Below are 17,662 nucleotides of genomic sequence, written 5' to 3'. Positions count from 1 at the left end.
CAGGGCTGGTGCTTGGCTCTGGACACTACCTGCTCACAGTCAGGGATGAGCACAGGATCCTGCTGATGGAGTGGTTGTGCAACCCCTCTCACAAGCCTAAATGTCAAATTCCTTAAAAAATGTTGGTTGCTGTTAAGGCTGAGGGTCGGGACATAGTGCTAGCAGGGAAAAGTGGCTCCTTCCAGATTTTTGCAATTGGTTACTTTTTGATTCTCCTGTTTATTTGCTTGTTCCCACTTTGTGGGATGGAGCAATACGGCTTCCCCCCACCTTTGACACTCTGGATGATGCGCCTGCACCTCACACTCCTCTGCCCAAACTGTCCCATCTTTGGGCATAGGTGCTCACCCTCCCATTTACAGTGATGGAGGCTTCCTTCTGATGGCTCTGGAATTCCAGTGCCCTGCACTGGACTTTCCCAAACTCTCCTTTCCTTCCCAGCCACAAAGGAACACAGGGGTTTGCACCCACAAGAGCTGCCAGGAGCACACTTAGAAGCCAGGAAGTGACAGAAACCCTGCCAGGCCTGTAACCAGGAAGGGAAGGTTTGATTATCCTTCCTGCAAAACACCCGAAATTCCTTGCTGGAAGGGACTGGGGAGGTGGAAAACATCCCTGTGCCCCTGGGGTTCTCACAACTCCAGCTCTGCAGCCTGGGCATTCCTGGCGGTGTCTCTCCTCCAGGATCAGATCTCGTACCAACCCCTCTGCTCTTCACCCCAGTTGCAGAGATGTAGTTTTACCTACTAAAGTCAAGTAGTAAAAAGACTCCCAACCTTCAAAACAAACAAACACCCAAACCCCACAAAACCAAACCCAAGCCCTCACCTCCAAGCACGTGCCTCAAGCCTAGCCAGGCATCCTTCCTCTGAAAACAGCACACTGAGGATCTCTGCTGACCTCTCTCACAACATAGTTGCCTGCTCTCCGCTGCCCTTTTAAACTTGAGAGAGAGCAGCTCCCAGCTCCAGCCATCCATCCACTGCTCCCCCTGTGCCGTGTTGTTTGACTGCCAGAGCTTCCATGGAGGCGACGGATTCCCTGAGGTATCACGCCGGGAAGCCACGCCAGCACCACAGCTGCAGCTTTTCCACATTAGAAGTTTCTCCAGGCTCAGCTCCCACTGCCAAGGTTACTGCTGGGACTGCAGTCCCACGCTCCCAGCTCAGGAAGCTCGAGGAAGCTCAGGAAGCTCGAGGTTCACCTGCAGCACCAGTGGCAAAGGGAGCGAAGTGATGGAGCTTGGAGCTCCCCGGCCCAGGGCACAGGCACGGCTCGGGAACCAGCTTGGGAACCATGTCCTGCATCTTGAAAAGGAAACATCAGACTGTAAATATTATTTAGTACACATTCCTTCATGAGAAAGCATCTGGAGAGCTGACAGACAACGAGCCAGAGGGATAGGATGGAATATTTCAGTTGTTTCTTGCCTCAGGCTGCTGCAGGCAGTCGGTATTTACCTGACAAGTTCAGAACAAGCACCCAAGAGCAGAGTTCGGTGCTGTTAGACAGAAGACAACGACATTCACCCCGTTTTCTCCCAAAGGAATCCTTTATTGACAAGTTTCCTCAATCTTTATCTTAAAGAGAAACAGTTCCATACCCAAGCTCCCGCAGTCCCCGTTTCACTGGCTCCATTCCTCGCAGGGAGGCCAGTTCCAGTCAAACAAGGAGCGCCAGTGAACGACACTCTACACTCCACCTATGGCCTAGTACATCTGCCCACTAACATTTCATCCCCAGGTTTGCAGAGGGAGGGGAGCAGGGGTGGGGGAAATGGAGATTAATCACATCAGTGTCAAAACTTGCTTCTCTAAAGGGTCAGAGACAGTTCAGTCCCTCCCGGGTGATAAACCACTAAAACTACCCAGATATGTACATAAGTCTAAAGACCTGAGTAAGTCCCACTTCGCCTCTAAGGCACAGATTTGCTCACTCTAGGTATTTCTATGTGGAGGCACTAGAATAAGATCAGGCCTCTAGAAGAAAACTTGGAATTTGTCAGCTCCTGAGCAATGAAGTTGGACATCAAAAGAGCAAAACATCCAGTCCCTGGGGGGACTGAGGGAGCTCCGTGACTCTCTGCCAGTTATGTAAACCAAAATTAGAGCTGGGGCTTTCAACTGAGAAACCCATCCAGTCACAGCCAGATGTACCAGCTGGAGGAGCCCTCGGAGAGCAGAGTCGAGTCCCTCCAATGGTATCCATATTCCAGCCTCCAAAAATTCCTCCTCCGAGAACGAAGGCATAAGCTGAGAAGGGAGAAGCAAGTTTCATACACTCGGGAAACAGAGTGCACCACTGAATTTAACACAAGAACTGGCTTTATAAGCATGCTGCTATGACTGCATGATGCAAAACTCCAGTGCTCAACAACCAGCTTTGGAAACCTTGCAGTCTTCTCTACAGAAAACAAATCATAAACAAGTAAAGCGTAAGTGATGTAAGGCTTGCAATTCAGCTTCAGAGTCCAAGGGAGCATCGCCCTAATATGATGCCAAAGCTTTTTTTTTTTTTTGTCTGTTTTTAAGCTTTATTTCTTTAAAGTTCATTGCATTTAAAAATAAAGATTCTTAGTTTTGTTAAAGCTAGAGCATTAGTGTAACAACGAGGCAGCTGCTAAGTGAAGTTTCCCTTTTGGGAGCTCAGAAAAAAAAAAGAAATCAACTGTTTACCCCGTTTACCAGGCTGCTCCAATGAGAGCCAGAGAAAACAGTAACAGGAGAAGCCTGGGAGCATCCAGAGTAGCTGCATGGCATGTCCCACACAGAGAATGGAGCCAGAAGCTAAAGCTAAGGTGCTTTAGCATGTATTTGGCTTCTCCAGTAACTGCTCTCCTTGTGCTTCTCAGGGCCACGATCTGCTCCAAGCTATGTCAGACAAGGGGAAACTGTTTTTATCTATAGCAGTTACATTTCTGAGCTACTTTAAGGAAACTCCAGCTTACACGCTCTCCCAAAAGGACAGCAGTGATACATTTAATCTACAAACTTTAGTGTAAAATATTATTTGTGTACAAAACTTTGCATTCTCTTTATTTGACTTGGATCCAGCAGCAGTGTCTATGAATGAAGGATGGATCTCTCCTGACTGGCTCTCAGCCCCTTCTTGGATCGGCATGTTGTTGCTGTGGTGAAGGTTTGGGAGGGAGGGGGCTCTTCCAGTTGTGCACAGCCGTGCAAAGCCACATCCAGGTCTAGAAAGGAGCGTTGTCTTGTGGAGACTTGTCCCCAGCTCCCGAGGGGGAGTGCAGGCCGTCAGTGCTGTTTTCCCTGCTGCCCACCACTCTGTTCTGGAAGGAGAGAAGAGAGTGAGGATAACAAGAAACCAGCACTGGGAATACCAAGTCTCAATTCCCCCCTGTCGAGGTCACCTACTGTAGCCAAGACTTCACATATCTGAGAGGCCATTTGCCCGAATACTAGTCTACAAGAAAAACATTGCAGAAATTAAAGTTTCTGCACAAGGTTTCATACTGTGGGTTTACAAAACAAAGCAGACTGTTACCTTTATGGTCCCAACTCTATCTTCAAAGGACTTGAAGGTTGCAGAATTCCTTGAAGAAAGAAGAGGGGGGAAAAAAAAAATCAAAACAACAAATCAAGGCAAGTTAGTTCTTAACCATATCAAATGGCACAGCGTGACTGGGCTCTGTGGCTGTTCCCCTGCAGTGACACCAGTACCCAGAACACTTCCAGCTCCTCACAGCCTTTGGCACAAATCTCTCGGGCACACCAGGCAAGAACACCACATACAAACTCTGGAGGAAAACATTTACACCACATGCAATCCACTCAATTGCTCAAGCTAGAATCTTGAGGGAAACAAGTCCTAGTTCACTGGGGAATCAAGGCACGGTAAGCAGAGAAGAAATCAGCTCTTAGTTTTACAAGGCTTCCAACTAAAAACATTTTGTTTAATAATGGAAAGGGAAAGCTGAGAAGAGTTTAAAACAAAGGCTTCAGCTTCCCATATCACATCCCGTGGGCGGGAAGGGCCATGTGCCTGCACCTATCAGCAGTTTTATTTCTACAGGAGCGATCATTTACATCAGGAAATGCTCATGAAAACCACAGTGTAATAAATTAATCAGAGCATTTCATATTTCTAGCAAAGAAAACCAGGTCAATTGTTTGACAACCCAACCAGCTGCTTTCTCTGGCAAAGGATTTCAGGGAGAGCTCTGTACTGAGCTTCCAGACCAGGCAATTACTCATAGTGCTGCTCCCCCGGGCCAGGCTGCAGGAGCGCTGGGAGATGACTCGTCTCATCTCAGTTATTTTTGTTCCAAGGAATCGCTTTATATTTGCAGCCATAAAATAACCTCCCTTGATCTGGAATGAGAATGAACAGAGAGAGTTTCTGTGGGCCTTGTCCAGCCCTGGCAGTCATTTCTCCTGCAAGGAGATCACCACCTAAGGCACCACGAGGGCAGGCTGAGAAGGGCACTGAGGTCCCAGGCTGGAGACAGAGGGTTCTAGTCAGGATTCATCTTGGTATTAGCAATGGCCATGTTGTACATTGTGAGAGAACTGTAATCCTGCCCTTCAGGGACCCCTGAAAGCTGCAAATTTCAATCAGACTGTGGTACAGGTGCAACACTGTGCTTAGTTCAAGAACAACACATGTGCTAATTAACCATAAGAGATACCGGGTAAACCCCCCCTAAAACAGTCAAACTGCAGGCTGTGGTTAATCCATGCTCGGAGCAGGGTCTGCTCGAGAAGAGAACCAGTTGTACAAGTCAGAACAAAAACCCCAGCAGCAATGGAGGCAGCTGTACCACCCCCCAGCCCCACGCAGCAGACACAGGTACAGTGCTACGTTACCTCATGGCTGGCATACTTATGGAGTGGCGAATGGAGTAACTGCTGCTCGGAAGCATTTGGAATAAGGAGGGAAAAGTTAATGACAATTTCACACTGACACCGTGCAAAAGCAGCATAACCCTGGGTCTGAAGCACTCACTGTCCACACACAGGCTGCTGTGGACAACCCAAGTGGTAAGAGTCAGCCCTCTCTCCCCTTATTTAACAGTTGCAGCCCAGAATTTCGTTTTCCAGATACAGGACAGTAAGTATTTAACTGCAACTGCGATACAAAAGTCAATCCCAGGGCATTGGTCTGCGGTAGATTTCTCAATCTGTGTCAAAAGTGTAGGCGAGGCTTAAATAACCAGCTTCCCCTTTAAGGTCTGCAAGGGCCTGGCACAGAAACAAATGCTCTTTTAGAGCCTTGAAGGGTATCTTACCTAAGGGAATGCGAGATGGAGTGAGCCCTAGGAGAGGCCACGGGCAGCAGAGAGAAAAGGGAAGCAACAGTCAGAAACTTGTGCAGAGCTAAACACTAAACGCAGGGACACGGTCACAGAATCATGGGACAGCAAAGTCAACTACTCGGGAGAAAACCTCTCAAAATAAATCACAGAAGCAAGCAAAAAACCAATGCTTTTCATTGACTCAAGGCAAGCAGAGATATTTTTCAAAGAGCAATAACAGCACCTCCAGCAACTAAGAGCCAGGGTGCTGGGGAGGGGAAGGAGTGGGTGTGCAACAGCAAAACAAAACATTTTTCCTATTCCTATCCATTGCTTTCACATGTTTGTTTTAAGCATTTTTTTTTCTAAACTGAAGGTTTTACCAAGCACCAGCTAAACTGGTAGAGATACCTCCTTCCCCCGAATCCCCCCATGGTCTCTCATACAAAGACAGCATTGCTTGGACTTCTGATGAGAACCTGTCTAAGGGCAACCTGCAATGGACACCTGCACGTTATCTTGCCAAGCCTGAAAATCATAAAGTTACAGCTCAGAGAACGAATGCACTGCAGCCTAATAAAGATAAGATTAAAGGTATCATGTTTACTCCATAACCTGGTTGCTCATTTTTAGGTTGGGATTCTGCAATGCAGTAGCACCTCAGAACAGACCAGGGTTTTCTACTTCTATTAGTAAGATTACCAGGATGCTCTAAAGGAGCTTCTCCTGCCAGAGCAGTGTTTTATTCCACTTAAATATAACTATAACTTTTGTCTCTGCTGCAGGAAGCAGCCATGGAAAGCTGGATGTGAAGTACTTGGCAAAGGAGCACAAGGGTTTTTCCTGACAGCCAGAGTGAAGATGTTGGGCTTTGTGGTTTCATTTCCCTATGCATCCAAGTCGGTTCTTTGGCAGGGCAGACTCCTTGAAATGCTGCCTTTGCATGTGAAATAAATTAACTTTCTACTTACTGTTGCTTAAAGGAGAACAACATAGATAAAACATCCATGCACCAAGCTGCTCTGTAAGCAATACCACAAGCAACTGGTTCGCTTGTTGAGTATCTTGGCCTGGACCTTCCAGTAACCCTTTTCCTGCTTCCACAAGGATTTCGAGTTTGCATTGATTCAGGAATTTGCAGGTACTTTTGGGATCAGGCTAACATTTCATAATGAATTCGCTTGTAGCATTACATACAGCAGCAAAGTTCATCAGACAACGTGAAGTGCATTGGTGGACACAAACCCACGCAGCAACAAAAAGAAAACACTCCAATTTTGCATTTTACTGGAATCAGTAAAATGCAGGAACAAAATGTCTAAAAGCCAATTTACTTTTTAACTGTAGGTGGAGATAACAGAAAAGGCTGAACTGGCCAAGATTTGAAAAAATCCAACCCACTAAGGTACATTTTCTCCCCTCAATCCAACAGAGCATTAAGGCAGTAAGCACACGATTACAACATGAACTTCACAAGGTTACAATCCACACCCAGAACATCTAAAATTATTTTGACCAGAATACAGCAACCCTAAAGATTTAACCCAGGGGCACGTTGCTTGTATATAAGAACATTTTGGCCCAAGCATTTTTAATGGAATTACGCCTACGCCCTCGGTGCAGCCGAGGCTCTGTCCCATTCATCACGCCTTCCTTGCATTTATCAACCAGTGAAGGCTGACTAAACAAGGAAATCCCTTCTGTTATCTCAACACTTCCAGTGGTGGAAAATAAACTTGCTTTACAAGTGAATTTGTAGTGCAAGAGGGGAAAAAAAACCCCGAGTACAGTAATGGAGGTTGCAGTGTAGGCTACAAGGCCTGTAATGGAGATTCTCTGGGAGCAGAAATCATCCCACTCGTTCAGAGCAGTGATCACAGCAATACAACAGACTTCGCTCCTCATCAGCTCTGATCACATACCAGAACACCAGAGTTTCACCTGGCAAGGGTGAAAAGTGGGACAGTTCCTGCAAAAACTTATGCTCAGAGTTAAACCTCATTCAGAATCAGAAATAGGAAGACTTGGATGCAGCACAGGAGACGGAAGTCTGTTTATATATGCAGAGAAAAACTGAAAGTCTTAAAAAAAAATCATTACTGTGTTCCCCCACAGGGCCACAAATACAAATCCTGCTGAAATAACTTTGGCAGGGATTCCCAAGTGATAAGACAGAAGCTGCCTCTATTTCATAACACCTCACCCAAGGTATTAGCTATAAAAAGGAATGCAGATGTTTAATTTAGTGACTGATGCCGTGCAAAACCATTGCTGCAAAGGCCTGGCTCGTTCCTAGGCCAGCTGATTACAGGGCCAATTTTCACAGTGACTGTGCCAGGCCAGCTCTGTCACCAGGAGAGCAGCCCGGAGTCCCCTCCCTCCATCATCTGCTCCTGGGATGGCGCAAACATCTCTGCAGCTGCATGACCTGCATTCTCCCAACTAAAAGAAACCAGGCAGGACCAAGCCTGTCAAAACAGCTCCTGCTGATGGCAACACTGGTTCAGGAGTTCCCCCTTTGGTCCCAAAAAAGCACCGTTCCCATCCCTTTGCTGCAACAGCCTGGCCAGACTGCAGAAGCCAGGCACCAAATTTACTTATCAGTTTGGCAAAATGTGTTCCCACCACATCTTGTGCCAGTATCTGCAATCTGCTGTGATTACATGAAAATATCTTCTTCTACCAGACTAGGGAGTTTCCAGGAAAGAAAAGTTACAACTTGAATGCTAGAAAGGGTAGGGAGCCAGCTAGTCCTCTGCCAAATTTAGATGTGAGCAACTGAAAACACCAAAAAATACCCTCCAGGAACACAGTAACCAACTCATTGAGGACAGAGTACTATGTGATCAGAGGCCAACAAGTTCTTACCACTTGGATACTCACAGCCACAGTGGAATAGGAAATTCCCTACAAAGAATGACAGCTACCCGTTCAATCCAAGGTCTGATACAGCATGTTAAATACAAGCTCTAAGAATCCTTCCTTATTAACCTTGATAGGCTGTATATTCAGAATTAACTCTCAAATCCAGGAAAACATGGTCAAGGGATTCTTCATGAAAAATTTGGATGTTGCCACTAGTGGGGCTCCAGCTTAAAGTCCTGAAGAGCAGGTAAATCACCAATTTTAACCTTGAACTTGTACAGCTGAGAATATCACAGAACAAGAACCTCAGCCAGGGGAACCAGCCTCTCTTCCCAATTTGGAGAGGTTTAAATTTGTGGTTACTCCAGTGGTCATCCGCTTAAGGTGAATCGAGATAATCACCACCCACAGCAACAAATTTTTAATGTTGTCATAATCTTCTGAATCAACTGGTATTTTCCAACCAACATGATATAACTGCCTGGAAGACATGCTGCCCTTTTCCACAGAATGTCAACACACGGGGCTGGAAACCACATGGAATGCAGCATCCAGACTTTGCCCTGTTTTAAATCATAACACAGCACAGGAGGGATGACCCCTCTCTAATCTGAAAAAATAACACTGAGAAAACACACCTCCATAATCCAGTAAGGAATGGAAAAGGGAAACTTTAATACTAGTTTTGTACATACGACATAAAATCTGCAGAGAAACCATATGACAGTAAAAGGGGGAAGGCTTCTAAAAATGTTCAGTCAGTTCTCCTAAACCAAATCAAACTTAAAATGCCTTAGAACAGGCTTTATATCACCAGTAACTCTTTGATAAGTGTTTAATCTGTCCTAAACTACAATGCACAGGGCCACACACAGGGGAATAGTACATCAACAGCAGTGTGCTGCCAACTAAGCAGAAAAATGAAAATAAGCCTGGTCATTGTCTAAAGTCTCATTCCTGTTTGAAACCAAGATCAAAGCACTGGAGTGCAAACCAGAAATCTTACCTCATGTCACCAAGCTTCCTGCTGATAACAGAACCTACATTGGAAAGGGCTGCTGAAGTCTTCTGTCCTGCCTGGGAAAGGGTTTCCTGGGTCTTCTTGTAACTAAGTAGAAAAAAACATCATAAATTGAACTACTGGGTCGAATCTGAAAGTGTCCCCCCCAGTTTTGAAAAAGGACCCCGTATTAAAGCAAAGAAGCTAGATTAGTGAGCTGCACTGACTTCACTGATTTGCATATATTCAAATATTTTAAGTTTTTAAAAAAGCTGGAAGTGTAGGATTAACCTTTCCATACACTCACTTTACCATTTTGACTGTATGTTCTTAAATCTGACACAAACATTTGCAAAAAAAGCAAAGCAAAACCAACTTTCCATGTGGAAGCTGTAACACCACAGCATTGTAGCCCAATAGCTCAACTATCTTTTGGACTTCTTGGGAAAAATAAGTCTAGGAACCTATTCCATATCATCCTTGCAGCCTTGAGGAAGTTACAGCATTTGTTGTTGTGTTAGGTTTTGGAGGAAAGTGGCAAGAGGCAAGACCAGCATCACTATACAGAGAAGAAATGCAGGAATCAGCATTATCTCTACAACTGCAGTTTAGAAATAAATGGTAGAGAAGTTTCCTATCAGTTACCATTAACCACAGTAGGTAAGAAGTCTGACAGCTTGTATTTGTCAGCTGATTATTTGACCTTATACCTGAGATGGAGAAGACAGACACTTGAGAACCTTTGTTTCCCTCAGATGAGACTAATCTCTGGAACAAAGATTCTTTGAGCCACTTTCATTAACTGATTTCTCTCTAAACTGTTCCCCAGTTGGTGATTAACATCTAGATTCATGTCACTCTTGAAACTATAAAGAAAATACTCAGGCTGGAAAACAAGTTCAACATTTTAAGCCACGTTTTCTTATTCCAAATACTTCAGCTTGAGATTATTTTTTTGCCTGATGAGGACATTTAGGAGATGGGCATTATAAACAGCCTAAAGTTCTCTCATGCCTGAGCTCCCCTGGCTACAAACACCACAGTGACAGCTGACTTACTCACAGCTCCTTCTCTCCAGACAGAAGTGTGTGGACAGCACCACAGCACCCAAACTGGATTTGAGCAATTCCAACTACAACATGATGGTTTGTTGGGATTTTTTTTTAAGAACCACAGACGAGTATTTCTGAATAACAAATGTACACGAGACTTATGCAGAGCAGGGCAAAACTGCATCAGCTTTTCCTTCTCTCTTCCTGCTCCTAAAAGAGAATTCCTATAACCTACATATTTTTCAGACAAATTCCTCTTGAATCCAGAAGAACCTGCCTTCAGCAGCCAGGCTCCTCCCTGGCTGAGCCCTGTCATGGGACTTGATTTACAGCTGCCTAACAAATGTGGAAGACCTCGTGCTCACCAAAGTATGCAGTGCTGACTCCGGGTCTGTTTGGCACTTGGGTCCCAGAGCTCAGCACTGGGGAAGGGTTCATAGCCTCAAGGGACACCATCACACCATGCACATGCTGCAAGCTTCCAGGTATTATGTCCAGCTTCAGCAGATAAAGACCAGAGATTTTCCAACTGTATTTTCCACACCTGACAGCAAAATTTCTTATATCACTGAAGATGGAGCACTCAGGTGCTGCTGCTTCTGCCCCAGTTTGCTCCTTCCTCCAGCACAACTGTTTGTGCTGGCACAGCAATTTAGATCAAGGAAACTGCCTGGATTAAACATAAACTTGGAAGAACAAAAAAGCAGCAGCTGGATCAGATGGCCAGCCTAGTCCTGCATCCACAGCTCCCACACACACGTACACACCTCTCCACTGCCAGGCAGGAGGAGAGCCAGGGAGGCACAGGGGGATGAGAAGCTCTAACCCAGAACTGCCACCAGCCACACATGTGGAGCTGCATCTGTGACAGCCAGGGATCAGCTTATACAAGACGTTAATGCAACTTAACTACGCCCAGCCCTGACCTAGAAGTTGCAACTCTTCTCCTGCAAGCACCATGGCCAGGTTTTCCATGGGTTTAAATTCACAAGCACTCACTTTCTTCCCTTAGCACCAGCACAAAGCACAATGGAATAATCCAACTCTGTGAGTAATAAATATAAGCTCTGGTTAATACCCTGCTTTACTAACAGGCAATTGGCTGCAGCACAAGCTGCAGAAAAGATCTCTGCCCTGTGCTATTCATCCCGTGGTATTTCAACATTTCATTGCACCCCTCTCCTATAAACCCCACAGGGAAGAAAGAGCAAGACCTGCCCCCACAAATCCTCCTTTATCCATTAACAGCAGCTTCCTCTCACTTGCTTTTATACAGCAATCACCATTTGAGCTGTCTGGCTAAAGACACAAACCATCTAAGTCATCTCATGCCCTGGCTACAGTGAAACCGGATCTAGGAACACACTGGGATGGTTTTTGCCCTGTCTATGCAGAGGGCAAGTCTGTGGCCAGGATTTGCCACTACCAGGAAATTCCACAGCACACGAAAGCACTGTGAGGTTGGCAGTTAGGCCCAGTCCCAGTTCAGTCCTGTTAGTTACAATGCAGAGTAGCTCTGAAACAGGAAAGACGATTCATTTGCATAAAAACCCCAAAACGTATGAATAAAACCTCATCCTTGGGCTTCTCGAACTTGCCTCTTTGCACTTGCTGAACTTCAGACTGAGAAGCAGAAATTCTGATTGATTTCTGAAGCACTGCTGGAATTTCACCTTTCAATCCCCCTCACCTCTCCATTTCAATCAGCCTCCACCTTGCCAGCACTGACTGTCGCTGCCTAGTGCCAAAGCAAGCAGGAAAACTAACGTGCCCCAGCTATTCAGGCCCTAAGTGCTCCACAAAAGCACGTTTCCGCCACATTTCTGGTGCTTATGAAGTACAAGGAAACAGATACAACCAGAAGTTTTCTATTCTAGCAGGCACACCCAGGGAGGAACCCTGATTAAACACCCCTGGACTCAGCCACACTGTCAGCAAGCATAAAAACCAAGGTCATTCTACTTAGCAAGTGAAATACTGACAGTTTACAGCTTCTTAATCTAGAAAACACCCAGGGAACGTTGAAAGTAGACCTGCATACTTGAAAGTTTTTTCTGCTATTCCTACTTTTTATCTCTGCTCCTCTTTGAACCATCTTAGGAAGAAAACTGTCTATTCACACACAACGGTGATAACCAGCCAGCTTCAAGGACTGCATTTCATACCCTCTCCAGAGAACAGGAAAAGCTGGCTCCCACTTAAGACCTACCTTACCATGGTTTAAATCAGCTCAGAAAACAGTGACATGACCTACCTGTTCCCACTGCAGCACTGTAAGGGACTGCCCTACATACTGTGGGAAAGGCACAACGAGAAGGACAAAGGGCAACTTCCTTAATATCCTTCCATAATTTAGTCCAGATGAGAATTTAATTTCAGGCATTTAATAAAAACATGGCTAAAAGAGCTTTGCAGTCAACAACTGGAGTAGAACAGCTGTGAGGTTTAAGCTGGTTGAGTGCATTTGTGGCCCCAACGTGCCAGAAGAGCTGCCCTGGACACTACAGCTCTATCTGTTCTCATCAGGTACCACAGCAAAAAAAAAAAAAAATCCCCTGTTTTCTGCAGAGCACAAAAAGAGATCAGTTTGGTTATTCCACAGCTTCTCAGCTCAAGGTATAACCTGTGGCACACAGGTCTCACCTACCCAGGGGTTTCAGCTAGTTCCTGGGAGCAGGCAGGAATTTGTGAAGTATCACTTGGACTACAATGAAATAGTCTGAATATTGGCTTGAAGAAAAGCTCCCTCTCCCAGAAGAGGCATTTATTGGGTTAAAAAAGTGAAAGCTGGGAAAGACAAATGTCTAAATAGCTCTAGTGAAAGCAGAGGACTGAGAGAAGGGGCACAGCATGTTAGTGGCAGCATTGTCAGGAAGGCATTGGTAATGCTGAAGGTTAAGACACTCACGCTTCTGATTGAGTTAATTTTTCATTCCAGTCCTCCAGTGTGCTGCTGGCTGAAAGATATCTACAAACACAATGGAGGTTAGAGGCAGCACCAAGATTCACTGCAGATGCTTCTTTTGATGCTTTCCACATTATTAGTGACTCTTTACACTTACAGTATCAAGGGCTTTACTTCTCTGACAACAGCTTCAGCCTCTCTGTTACAGCCAGAAGGAAAAGAGCTGTTTGAGAGGCAGGGAGACACCTAAGCCCCAGTTTCTTTTATTTAAGCATGTTCAAACACTGAGCACAAAGAAACAAAGCCTGCAGTTCAGAAGGTGTCAGGAATTGAAAGACTTTGCATCTTCTGCTCCCTTCCTACATGCTGTGGCAGCTCTGTATTAAAAGCACAGAGCAGTGAACTGAGCTCCGGGCCAAAAAAATCTGACTGCCACACACAAAGCTCTATTTTACCAATACAGCATGACCTGGACAAACACTCAAAACTTTTGTTTTCTAATATTTAGAAAACATGTTTCTCTACCCACAAAACAGTACCTTAGGGGTTGTGAGAACTAACACTGGGGGTACAAAACACACATAAACACTACAGAATGTGGCTGTTCCCAGCTCAGACAGCTCAGAGGTGAGATATCACAGGCAGTTCACATCACTCAGGATTGACTTGCTCCAACTAGACCACTGCCACCTTGCCTAATGATGGGATGCTCCCAATCCACATTTTCCTCTTAGCTAAATCATCATCTCCTTCAACAGAGGACAGAGAGAGAAAAACTTCAGTGCAGAAAACATTAAAGGGCTCCCATAGGTTCAGCTACGAAGCAGGAATCAATGATTCGTGTCTAACATGAACAGAGGTCTAATATAATTAAAGAATATCTTCCAGAAGCAGAAGTAGCCAGATGCTCTTTGTCTGCATTTGTCACCTGCTCGGATATACAGAAAAGACTAAAATTCATGGCTTTCTAGTGCTGACACCAGGAAAAGGTTCACACATCAATGCAGAAGATTTCAGAAGCTCATGAACACACTGGCAGTTGCACAGCCCCTATTTCCAGCTCCAGGGAAACACCTCCAGCCCCTTCCCTCCCAGGTGGCCATACAGAAAGGCAACAGTCAAACCGATTCCTACCACATCTGATGATGAGAAGAGAAACGGTTTCACAGTAAAGATAGAGGTTCACTAATAAGACATCTGATAACACCACACTGACCTACCAATTACCAGCTGAAAGGAAGCTGTGGTTAAACTTTTGTCCCCTCTCTTTTTTTTAGATAAAATGTGGTCTGGTAACTGATTGGAATTTTGCTTCTGCAACAGCAAGACCGTGAGAGAGTTGATGGCAGTAACATTTACTCATCTCCTCTGCAACTGAGGGATGTTTCTAGCTGGAAGCCAGGCATGCTGGAAGTAACAATCCTGCTTCAGCAGGCCTCCAGCTCCCAACCAAGCCCTGAGGCCTGTGAGAACAAGGAGCAGCACAAATCGGGGGAGGCAGCAAGGAGGCGATGCTGAGGAACCCGAGGCACTCACAAGTCAGACTGTGTCACTTTGTCATTCCACTCTCCAAGTTTCTCAGATGTTTTCACATAACTAGAAACAGAAAGTGTTAATGAATATAACTTTAATATTCATTTTTTTTTAGAAGACAATGACACAGATTTCAGTGACAAAGGAATAACAGAAATGGGGCAGGGATGGAGGAGGGAAGATGAGGAAAAGGGAAAGAATAAACAGTGAGATGAACAGCTCAATGATCTGCTCTGCAGTATCACTGTCAGTAACTCCAAATCCCAGTTGGAGGAGACCTTTTAGCCTGAATGATGCCTCTATGGGCACCCAGAGTCCCTGACACCCACTGCAGGGTCAAACTTACCTCTTGGACTCTACTTTTGGGTCTGTCAAGCACAGCAGTGACCGTACCCTTAATACCTGTTCAGGAACAGTCAGTCTCACTTCACACCTTCTTCAGGCAGAAATGACTCTGGCAATGGACACTAATATCACAGATTTTCTTCCTAGGAAATGCAGGCTTTTAATTCAGGCTGTCTGACCCAGGAAACGCTCTGAACTAGCACTGTGCAGCACAGCTGTGAAACTCCTGGCACTTCCCTTTGAGCCTGAGTTCAGGGCAAGGTAGCAGCTGCCTCTGCCTCAAAAAATGGGCAGAAATGGGCAAACTGGACTGTTTAAGTGATGATCCAGATCGCTAACCCCACGGGAAAGAGCATCCAGCAACAATTTATGCAGATCACACATACAAAAATTCCATTTCCGCAGACATAAAACAGCAATGATTTTTTTTAAGTGCCTTTTACCCTACATACCCACCAGAGGAGAAGGAAGAGCTCTGAAATACGCTGCTGGGAAGTGTCATACATAGTCTTATTTAAACACATGTGGATCACAAGCAACACTTACGCGTTGGAGACCTGGACATCGTGCCAGCTTTTGGACAGGTTTTGCTTTAACCCATCCAAGGGAGTCAGACCCAGCTTCCTCTTCAGCTCTCCACAGTGCCTCTCTTTAGCTGCCAGAACTTGCCTGAGAGTACCAATTTCTTCTTCAACCTTAGAGAGAGGCAGAGGTTTGCCTTAAATCACAATTTAGGAAAACCCTGGAAATTAAGCCAACTTGTAAACGTGAATTTTAAAAATTGGGAAGAACGTCAGGTGCACGAAGAGCAATTCAACTCGACATGAACTGTATTGGAATGGGAGGCTTACAGATCAAACTTCAACTGGGAAAACATCCATACGAGTCACTGGAGTGGTGACTTAGTGGCACAGAGATTAACAGAGCCCATTCTTTGTGTTGTAATTTCAACAGCAGATGCAATTCAGCTGCCAAACCTTATGAATTAAGGTTTTATCTTATGATTCTTTTCCTCCGATGTCGTCAAAGCAAGGAGTTTTTCCTCAGAGATCTCTCTTGCAACACTTTCAAAGCACTCTGGAGCTGTTTCCAGGCAGAGAGGGTTCATTTCTACTTAAACTGCAGCTCACCAAGCTCTGTGTGACCACCCAGAGCAGCAAAGTCCTCCCTTGCCAAAATATGCCAGTCAAAGAACCACCAAGAGAATCTCAAATGCAGGAGAGGACAAGAAAGAAAGAGCTGCAATTATCTTCAGCCACGTTTCAGATAGAAATTATAAACTGACCTTTAAACCCAAAAAGGTGCTCAGACTTTGGGGTATTACAGGACAAAGTCTCAGCTCTTCGAAAGCATATTGGCAACTATTTTAGGTGACTATAAAGTGTAGTAAATATCTGAGAGAAAAAGGTAGGAAAAAGGCATATTAAGTGCTCCATTGTGTCAGTTTCCTAAGGAAAAACGAGTTTCTTTTGCATAGCATTTGCCTAAAGTGTTTTCCTGCTTCAAGTGGAGCTAAAAGCCTACACCAAGCTCACGGCATCAAAAGCCGTGAGCTTTTCAAGCCCTATTTCCTTCAAGCCCTAAATTAGACTGTTCTGGGAAAGAGCAAACAACACACCAGAGCGTTTGAAGTATCTGCCAGCTTCGTGCCTTTTAACAATTCGCTGAGAGACCCAAAGGTAACACTGCAAAATTAAAAACCAAAAAAGACAACAACAGCAAAAAAAAAAACCAAACAAAAAAAAACAACAAAAAAACCCAAACAGACAACCAACCAAACAAAAAACCAATCAAACAAAACAACCAGTGCCACTCCTGTGGCTCCTGTTTGTTCCTTCCCAGCAGAACACAACTGGGACCAACCCTTACCTTGGCAAGCTCGGACCTCAGCTCCTCCTCCTCGGCCAGGGTCAATCCCTCGGGCGCAGCGCTCCGGGCCGCGTTATCCACGGGAACATCTGTCATGGCATCGGCCAGCAGACCTTTGTTGGGAGAGTTAAGGTTGATATCTGTCGCAGACAAGGAGCAGAGGGCACTGAATAAGCGGTCGGCGCGTTATGCAAAGCAGGGGGGCGGCGGGACGGGAGGGGTGCGGGGAAGGGGCCGCGGGGGGAAAGGGGAAGAGAAACCTGAGAGCCCTCCCCTGGAGTTTCCTACACGGGCATCTCCCGCAATCCAGGGCAGCACCGCGGGCATTCCGCGGGCCCGGCACCGGGGGAGGGCACGAGTCCCGGGGAAGGGGGAACGAGTCTGGGGGTGGGGAGCGAGCCCCGGCCGCTGCCCATCCCCGGGGCCGCTCCCACCGCCGGGGCCGCGCCCCCCCATCACGGCAGCGGCACCTCCCGCCCCCGGGATGCCCCCGGCACAAAGACGCCGCGTCCCGGAGCGAACCCCCCCCTTCCCCTCGCCCTCCCCGGGCCGTACCCTGGTTCGCGCTCTCCATGGCAGCGCCCCGGGCCCGTCACAGCCGCCGCCGCCCCCGGTGACGCGCTCAGCGCGCGCCGCCCGCCCGTTCCGGGGAGGGCCGCGGGCACAGCGCGTCACCCGCCGCGTCGCCACGGTGACGGTGACACACGTGTGTGTGTGTGTGTGTCTGTGTGTGTGTGTCTGTGTGTCCCCTGTACCCCCCCCGCGACACCGGACACGGGCGGTGACGTCACGGGGGGCAGCGCGGCCGGGCGGTGCCGGCGGTGCCGTGAGCGCGG

At 46.4% G+C, this 17,662-nt stretch overlaps 1 protein-coding gene across 23 annotated transcripts; it reads right to left on the bottom strand.

Moving 5' to 3' along the window:
* Nucleotides 1-1,533: 1,533 nt before the first annotated feature.
* TPD52L2 (TPD52 like 2) lies at nt 1,534-17,501 on the bottom strand. 23 transcript variants are annotated; one of them, XM_027710539.2, is made up of 11 exons: nt 17,087-17,213; nt 16,827-16,966; nt 15,504-15,652; nt 14,616-14,675; nt 13,083-13,142; nt 9,129-9,230; nt 5,252-5,278; nt 4,830-4,871; nt 3,508-3,556; nt 3,378-3,426; nt 3,204-3,292 (listed from the first exon to the last, which is right to left on the bottom strand). In XM_027710539.2, exons 1-10 carry the CDS (start codon nt 17,151-17,153, stop codon nt 3,391-3,393), a joined length of 732 nt encoding a protein of 243 aa, XP_027566340.1. In that variant the 5' UTR covers nt 17,154-17,213; the 3' UTR covers nt 3,204-3,292; nt 3,378-3,390. The 23 variants fall into 23 exon arrangements, with proteins under 23 accessions (XP_027566337.1, XP_027566342.1, XP_027566335.1 ...); XM_027710536.2 differs by lacking the exons at nt 3,378-3,426; nt 17,087-17,213 and adding an exon at nt 17,382-17,500 and having other exon boundaries at nt 1,534-3,292; XM_027710541.2 differs by lacking the exons at nt 3,378-3,426; nt 17,087-17,213 and adding an exon at nt 17,382-17,500 and having other exon boundaries at nt 1,534-3,292; nt 16,827-16,939.
* Nucleotides 17,502-17,662: the final 161 nt, after the last annotated feature.

The sequence above is a fragment of the Pipra filicauda genome, unplaced genomic scaffold (assembly GCF_003945595.2).
Source record: "Pipra filicauda isolate LSUMZ 115617 unplaced genomic scaffold, ASM394559v2 scaffold291_size933811_pilon, whole genome shotgun sequence".
Classification (NCBI taxonomy): Eukaryota; Metazoa; Chordata; class Aves; order Passeriformes; family Pipridae; genus Pipra; species Pipra filicauda.
The sequence above is the reverse complement of the archived record's forward strand: the minus strand, read 5'-3'. Positions and strand labels throughout refer to the sequence as shown.